The following is an 8,820-nucleotide window of genomic DNA, read 5'->3' as shown; positions in this document are numbered from 1 at the left end:
CTTCTTTTATTTTATTTATTTATTTTTTTTGAGACGGAGTCTTGCTCTGTCGCCCAGGCTGGAGTGCAGTGGCATGGATATGGATCTCGGCTCACTGCAAGCTCCACCTCCCAGGTTCACACCATTCTCCTGCCTCAGCCTCCTGAGTAGCTGGGACCACAGGTGCCCGCCACCACGCCCAGCTAATTTTTTTGTATTTTTTGTAGAGACGGGGTTTCACCATGTTAGCCAGGATGGTCTCAATCTCTTGACCTCGTGATCCACCTGCCTCAGCCTCCCAAAGTGCTGGGATCACAGGCGTGAGCCACTGCGCATGGCTGGTTCTTTTAAATCACTGTAAATCATTACCTTCAAAGTTAGGCAAAACTAGTTTATTCTCCTCAATAAATATTTTATACATACTACTGTTCTTTCAGAGTTAGCGTTTAAAGCTAAAGTTGTGCTTTGATGAAATAACATGGCCCAGGGAACTTCACACTATGTCTGTGGATCCCTAGGATGGCTGTGGATAGCTTTCAGTCCATTTCTTTCTCAGAAAGAAATTCTGAGACTCTGGGGTTTCTCAGTGGGGCTTATGCCCTGAGAAAGGGAATAGCTTCTCTGAATTATTTGCATCTTCATGGAAAAATCCTTTAATGGAGATGATGGTGATATTTATATTCAGTGATGCTTTTTCTTCTATTGTATGTTCTCTACCTTCATTATATTGTCTATTGATTTGGTTTCCTAGTGGCCAACCATTAGAAATGATTTCTGAGATTGTGAAAAGATACAAATTGTGTTTCGGGATTCCTTTAGTAACTTAGGAAGTATTTGTTTTCTAATACTCCTAAGTATTTTATAACTTTAAACTTTTTTCAGCATATTAACACCTAGTCTGCTAGCCACTTGCACACAAGTGCTAGGCTGTCAGTAATAGTCCTAGACTGAGAGCCAGATGACCAGCTGCTCTTCCCACTGGGTCCTTTGGTATCAGTACAGTTGGCCCTCCGTATCCACAGGTTCCACCTCTGCAGATTCAGCCAATGGCAGGTTAAAAATAATTTTGAAATAATGATAAAAAATAATACAAATAAAATGTATAGCACAGGCCGGGTGTGGTAGCTCACGCCTGTAATCCCAGCACTTTGGGAGGCCGAGGCAGACGGATCATCTGAGGTCAGGAGTTCAAGACTAGCCTGGCTAACATAGCGAAACCCTGTCTCTACTAAAAATAACAAAAATTAGCCAAGCGTGGTGGCAGACGCCTGTAATCCCAGCTGCTTGGGAGGCTGAGGCAGGAGAATCGCTTGAACTCGGGAAGTGAAGGTTTCAGTGAGCCGAGATTGCACCACTGCACTCCAGCCTGGACAATAGAGTGAGGCTCTGTCTCAAAAAAAAAAAGAAAAGAAAAAAGAAACACACAAGAACTATTTATATACTCTTTACATTGTAGGTATTATAAGTAATCTAAAGATGATTTAAAGTATATGGGAAGATGTACGTCGGTTATATGCAAATACTGTGCCATTTTGTATGAGGGACTTGAGGATCTATGGAATTTGGTATTGGGAGGAGTGGTCCTGGAACCAATCTTGTGGATACTGAGGGCCGACTGTACTGACGATAAAGCATTCTTTGCCCTAAGCTCACCCCTTATTGACATTTCTTTTGTAACCCCTGATGCTGTTCATTCACTTGTTTATTGAGCACCTTCTTGTGCAAGTGAGGGGTTCTAAGGATAAAGACAGTGACACTGCTGTCACCTTCCCAAAGCCCCGAGTGTGCTGAATGCAAGTGTTCTTAGGAACTCCTGGCCCCTGGTGAGCTTGTGGGCATTTCCCATAGGCCAACTGTCAATCACAGCATTTAGACCTGGAAAAAGGTAACTGCCACTCTGAGAGGAAGCGAGCAGGCTACAGAAGGAGGCATCTGATGAGAATCCTCTGCCTGGAGCCATGTTAATGGCTCTGTTAAGACACATTGCACACTTGCTGTAGTCTCTTTCTCCATTTTTCCTGTCCATTGTCTTCTTGTTCCCCTAAATAACATGCAAAAGCACTTCACTTTGTTTATAAAGGTATATGAATCAGTTAATGAATGTTTCTTGATTTCCTGTGTATACAAGATATTTTCTAGACCAGTTGCTGATGAGTATAAAAGAAGGAAGGGTGATAAAATGTGTAGCTTAGTCGGGGAGACAGATCGTCTGCTTTCCACAGTTTAGCATATGGCTTCTCTTCACTGCCTGATCAACACTCATACTTTGATTCTTACAGCTCTTGTCTCCTTTGCCAAGGGTACCCCAATTCAGGGCCCAGGGGGAGCAGGGGATAGGGATGAGTCAATTGCACCCAAGTCTGTATGACTACTGCTTACTGGAGGAGGAGTGTAATATGTGTGCCATTAGGAAAGGAGATGGGGGAGTGGAGTCTGTGTGGGCAGCCAACAAAGCCCTTTCCTTACCAGATGTGTGGAGATGAGAGGCTAGACTGAGTGATAACAGTGGAAGTGGAAAAGAAGGGAGGCCGCCGCTCCTTGGGATGAGTAATCCACGGGCTTTGTTAAGCAGTTGATATAGAAGAGAGGAGGCATGAGTGGTGCCTGACATTCCTGGGGGAATGTGCAGGCGGGGGTATCCTGGATGCACCCATTTTGCTTACTCCTGCTTCTCCTCCTGCAGGTACCTCTGCTTTGCTCTCCCTATGAAACTTGTCATTTTTGACATTAGACTTCTTCACTGGAAACAAGCTCTGGGTGGCGATGGTAGAATGTCAATGTCAGTGAAGGCTGTTGTTACAGTTTCCACAATAGTTTTGGTTGGTTTGTTTCTGTGTAGACCATAGCCCAGTGGTGTAAAGCTGGCTACCAGGACATGCCCGAGTACGAAAACTTCAAGCACCTTCTGCAGGCACCACTGGATGATGCTCAAGAAATTCTGCAAGCGCGCTTCCCGATGCCACGTTACATTAACACGGAGCATGGAGGCAGTCAGGTGAGCGAGCTGAGTTCTAGCTCCAGTGGTTTGTTCGTTTTATGATAGATTGTTATTGCTATACATCCAAACAGGATGGTTAATATTTGATGCGATGACATAAGTTGACACACAGGTAATCTTCCAAATATGACTTCTTTTTAAATAAATGGTCAAAATACACTTATGTAAAGGGATTGCCAAGATAAAATACACATTTTATGTTTTAGGATCCTTAAATGGAGATCCAGTGGGCTTAAGCTAAAGAAATAGATTACTGTGCAGTAAAACAATTCTAACGGCCGGGCGCGGTGGCTCAAGCCTGTAATCCCAGCACTTTGGGAGGCCGAGACGGGCGGATCATGAGGTCAGGAGATCGAGACCATCCTGGCTAACACTGTGAAACCCCGTCTCTACTAAAAAATACAAAAAACTAGCCGGGCGAGGTGGCGGGCGCCTGTAGTCCCAGCTAATCGGGAGGCTGAGGCAGGAGAATGGCGTGAACCCGGGAGGCGGAGCTTGCAGTGAGCTGAGATCCGGCCACTGCGCTCCAGCCCCGGCGACAGAGTGAGACTCCGTCTCAAAAAAAAAAAAAAAAAAATATTCTAATTTAACCAAAGAAATATTGTAAAAAATTATCTTTTTTCTGTTACATTAATATTAATGTCACTTTTAATCTTTAAACCTTTTGTTGTTGTTAAAGGCTCGATTCCTTTTGTCCAAAGTGAACCCATCTCAGACACACAATAACCTCTATGCCTGGGGCCAGGTAAGAAATTTTCAGGTATTTGGGGAGGATGCCAAGCTAGTTTTTTTTAAAACTTGTTTTAAAATTCTACAAATTGGATCTCTTTTGGCCTAGAGACAGAATAACTGCATAACGTGGGTATTTTGCTGGGGAGTAGCAGGCAGCGAATCAACTTGAATAACATGGCTGGGCCGGAGCTTGAGGGGGCTCCCTGGGCGGGTCCCCTTCCACAATATACAGCATAACATACCAGGGTCAGGCCAAGGGACAGAGCACTGTACTGTGGCCTCCATGGGGGTCTGCTTCGTCACACAGCAGCGTGGCCCCTAGTCCTCTCTCTGCCAAGAACACAGGGCAACTTGTCACCATCGATTTTGCCGCCTCCTCACTTTCCAGCCTAATTCCTTCCCTTTTCTCCTACTTCCCCCGCCCCCCACCAATTACTACTTTATCTAACTGTTCCCAGCATTTATGTCTCTCTCAGATGAGTCTTTCCTTTCATTCTGTTTTCTTATAACATTTTTAAAATTAAACTTTTTTGTGATAATTGTAAATTTACATATAGTTACAAGAAATAATACAGAGAGATCACCTGTATCTTTTACCCATTTTCCCTTAGTGTTAACATCTTGCAAAAACTGTAATACAGTATAACAACCAGGATACTGAGATTGATAAGGCCAAGATGTGAGGCATTTCCATTACCACATTTATTATGCACTTTATTTCTATGAATGTTACATTGTAACATATAATGAAATAATTATACAACTCACCATAATGTAGAATCAGTGGGAGCCCTGAGCTTGTTTTCCTGCAGCTAGATGGTCCCAGCTGGGGGTGACGAGAGACAATGACAGATCATCAGGCATTAGATTCTCATAAGGAGCACGCAACCTAGATCCCTCACATGCGTTGTTCACAATAGGGTTTGCACTCATATTAGAATCTATACTGCTACTGATCTGATGGGAGGTGGAACTTAGGTGGTAATGCGAGTGATGGGGAGCAGCTGTACATACAAATGAAGCTTCACTCACCTGCTGCTTACCTGGTGTGTGGTCTGGTTCCTAAAAGGCCATGGACCAGTACTGTCCGTGGCCTGCAGTTGGGGACCCCGATTTAAAGTATATGGGAGGGTATGCATAGGTTATATGCAAATGCTACACCATTTTATATTAGGGACTTGAGCATTTGTGGATTTGGGGATCCACAGGAGGTCACAGAACCATACCCCCACAGACTGAGGGATGGCTGTATATAGAAATACAATTGACTTTGGTATGTTTAGCTTGTATTCCGTGACCTTCCTGAGTCACTTAGAACTCTTAGGAGTTTTTTTGTAAATTTCTCGGAAATTTCTTTTTTTTTTTTGAGATGGAGTCTGGCTCTGTTGCCCAGGCTGGAGTCCAGTGGCTGGATCTCAGCTCACTGCAAGCTCCGCCTCCCGGGTTTACGCCATTCTCCTGCCTCAGCCTCCCGAGTAGCTGGGACTACAGGCACCCGCCACCTCGCCCGGCTAGTTTTTTGTATTTTTTAGTAGAGACGGGGTTTCACCGTGTTAGCCAGGATGGTCTCGATCTCCTGACCTCGTGATCTGCCTGTCTCGGCCTCCCAAAGTGCTGGGATTACAGGCTTGAGCCACCGCGCCCATCCGGAAATTTGTACTTAGACAATCATGTCATCTGCAAGCCAGGGACAGTTTTATTTCTCCTTTTCAATCTGAATTACTTTTACTTTATTTTCTTGGCCTACTGCACTGATGGTTACTTCTAGCACTATATTGCATAAGAATGGCGAGACTGGACACCCTTGCCTAGTTCCCTGCTTTGGGGAAAAGCATTCAGTCTTCCACCATTAAGGACAATAGGAGCTGTGGGCTTTTTGTAGCTCTTTTATCAAGTTGAGGAAGATCCCCACTACTGCTATTTTTCTGAGAGTTTTAAAATCATGAGTAAGTTTTTAATGTTGTCATGTTTTTTATGTACCCATTGGTATAATCATGTGTTTTTTTTGTTTGTTTGTTTTGTTTTTGTTTTTTTTTTGAGAAGGCGTGTCTCGCTCCATTGCCCAGGCTGGAGTGAAGTGGCGGGATCTCGGCTCACTGCAACCTCTGTCTCCCGGGTTCAAGCAATTCTCCTGCCTTAGTCTCCCAAGTAGCTGGGACTACAGGCACCTGCCACCACACCTGGCTAATTCTTTTGTATTTTTAGTAGAGATGGGGTTTCACCATGTTAGCCAGGATGGTCTTCGATCTCCTGATGTTGTGATTCACCCGCCTCAGCCTCCCAAAGTGCTGGGATTACAGGCGTGAGCCACTGCACCCGGCCAATCATGGGATTTTTTTCGTAAGCCTTTTAATATGGTGAATTGCGTTGATTCTTTGAATATTAAACCAGACTTCCATTCCTGGAATAAACCTCACTCCTAGTGTATAATTATTTGTATATATGGCTGAATTCTATTGGTTAATATTTTTTCGAGAATTTTTGCATCTATATTTATGAGGAATATTGGTCTGTAGTTTTCATTTTTTTCTCCTGTTTTTGTTTGGTTTGGTATCAGGATAATACTAGCTTTATAAAATGAATTGGGAAGTATTTCCTTCTCTCCAATTTCTGGGGAATATTGTGTCGAATTGGGGATTCTTCGAACATTTGGTTGATTTCTCTATGAAGCCATCTGGGCCTAGAGATTTCTTTTCTGAGAGTTTTTAGATTACTAATTCAACTTCCTTAATAGTTATAGGGCTCTTCAAATTACTGATTTCATATTGGATGAGTTATGGCAGTTGTGTTTTTTGAGGAATTTTTCCATTTTGTTTACACTATCAAACTTACACATATAAAGTTGCTTGTAGGATTCCCTGATTATCCTTTAGATGTCCATAGAGTCTGCAGTGATACCCGTTTTATACCTGATATTGATAAATTTATGTCATCTCTGTTTTTTCTTTTCTTTGTCAGTCTTGCTAGAGTTTGGTAATTTTATTGATCTTCTCAAGGAATCAGCTCTTCATTTCATTGACTTTATTATTTTTTTATTTTCAATTTCATTGGTTACTGCTCTAGTCATTATTATTTCCTCTCTCCTGTTTGCAATAGGTTTTTAAAAACTCTTCCGGCTGGGTGTGGTGGCTCACACCTATAATCCCAGCACTTTGGGAGGCGAAGGTAGGCAGATCACAAGGTCAGGAGTTCGAGACCAGCCTAGCCAACACAGTGAAACCCTGTCTCTACTGAAAATACAAAAATTAGCTGGCATGCTGGCACGTGCCTGTAGTCCCAGCTACTCGGGTGGCTGAGGCAGGAGAATTGCCTGAACCCAGGAGGCGGAGGTTGCAGTAAGCCGAGATCGTGCCACTGCACTCCAGCCTGGGCGACAGAGCAAGACTCTATCTTGAAAAACAAAAGAAGTGAATTTATTATAGACAGTGTATAGTTGGGTCATGGTTTTTAATGCAGTCTGCTGAGCTCTCTTACTTGGTATATTTAGACCATTTATATATAAAATGTAATTAATGATAGGGCTTAAGTGTGCCATTTTATTTTTTGTTTTCTGCTTTTCTTTTTTCGTTCCGTTTTGTATACTTTTTTCCTGCCTTCCTTGTGTGTACTTTTTTCCTGTCTTCCCATGAGTTACTTGAACATGTTTTAGGATTCCCTTCTGACTTGTTTGTAATGTTTTTGAGTGTATCTCATTATTTAGCTTTTTTAAGTGGTTGCTCCTAAGTGCCCTAGGTTTTTTTTATTTTAATTAAGATGAGGTCTTGCTATGTTGCCTAGGCTGGTCCTAAACTCCTGAGGTCAAGCGATCCTCCCACCTCAGCCTCCCAAAGTGCTGGGATTATAGGCATGAGCCACCACACCTGGTCAGACCCTAGGTATTACATCATATATGCGTAACTTATCACAGTCTATTGGTGTTTTTTATCAGTTCAAGTGAAGTCTAGAGACCTTACCTCCCTCTTCCATCACTTTCCTCTCCCCCATCAGTAATATAATTATGTTAAATATTTCCTCTGCATACATTTAGTATCACATCAGACAATGTTATAATTTTTGTTTCAAGCATCAAACGTAATTGATAAGTCTTAAAAAGGAAAACCTATTATATTTCTCTCTATGGTTGCTTTTATTGTTTTCTTTATTTTTAAAGATCTTTTAGCCATTATTTTTTCTTTTTTCTTTTTTTTTTGTTTGTTTTTTTGAGACGGAGTTTTGTACTTGTTGCCCAGGCTGGAGTGATGGGATCTCAGCTCACCGCAACCTCCGCCTCCGGGTTCAAGCAATTCTCCTGCCTCAGCCTCCCGAGTAGCTGGGATTACAGGCATGCACCACCACGCCTGGCTAATTTTGTATTTTTAGTAGAGACAGGGTTTCTCCTTGTTGGTCAGGCTGGTCTCGAACTCCTGACCTCAGGTGATCCGCCTGCCTCAGCCTCCCAAAGTGCTGGGATTACAGGCGTGAGCCACCACGCCCAGCCTACCTTTAGCCATTCTTTTTAGCATAGGTCTGCTGGTGATAGATTTTTAGTTTTCTTTTGTTTGAGAATATCTTGATATCCCTTTCATTTCTGAAGAATATTTTCTCTGCGTATAGGATTCTGACTAACAGCTCTTTAAGCAGCTGAAAAATATTGTGCCACTTCCTCTGGCCTTTATGGTTTCTTATGAAAAGTTCACTGTCAGTCTCAGTGTTTTCCCCGGTAGAGAAAGTGTCATTTTCCTCTGGCTGCTTCCAGTAGACTTTTTCTGTTGTTAGTTTTCAGGGTGGATGGGCAGGGGCAGAGAAGAAAGTGTAATTACATGTCTTGGCATGGATTTCTGTGGGTTTATCCTGTTTTGGTTTACTCAGCTTTTTGCTTCTGTAGGTTTGTATCTCTTGCCAAATAGGAAACTTTTCGGTCATTATTTCTTTTTTTTTTTTTGAGACGGAGTCTCGCTCTGTCGCCAGGGCTGGAGTGCAGTGGCCGGATCTCAGCTCACTGCAAGCTCCGCCTCCCGGGTTTACACCATTCTCCTGCCTCAGCCTCCGGAATAGCTGGGACTACAGGCGCCCGCCACGTCGCCCGGCTAGTTTTTCGTTTTTTTTATTTTTTTTTTTTTTAGTTGGGGGGG

General features: G+C 43.0%; 1 protein-coding gene across 4 annotated transcripts in view; it reads left to right on the top strand.

Moving 5' to 3' along the window:
* The window catches only part of SEC23B (SEC23 homolog B, COPII component), a 52,971-nt gene that overhangs the window by 40,802 nt on the left and 3,349 nt on the right, over window positions 1–8,820 (top strand). For all 4 annotated transcript variants that reach the window (XM_017863712.1, XM_017863714.1, XM_017863711.1 and 1 more), the window contains 2 exons: window positions 2,819–2,974; window positions 3,657–3,722. In XM_017863712.1, the coding sequence (XP_017719201.1) occupies window positions 2,819–2,974; window positions 3,657–3,722 (222 nt within the window). The remainder of the gene's footprint in view (window positions 1–2,818; window positions 2,975–3,656; window positions 3,723–8,820) is intronic.

This window comes from Rhinopithecus bieti, unplaced genomic scaffold, assembly GCF_001698545.2.
Source record: "Rhinopithecus bieti isolate Rb0 unplaced genomic scaffold, ASM169854v2 scaffold_72481, whole genome shotgun sequence".
In the NCBI taxonomy this organism is placed as follows: Eukaryota; Metazoa; Chordata; class Mammalia; order Primates; family Cercopithecidae; genus Rhinopithecus; species Rhinopithecus bieti.
This window is presented reverse-complemented; position numbering and strand designations above follow the sequence as displayed.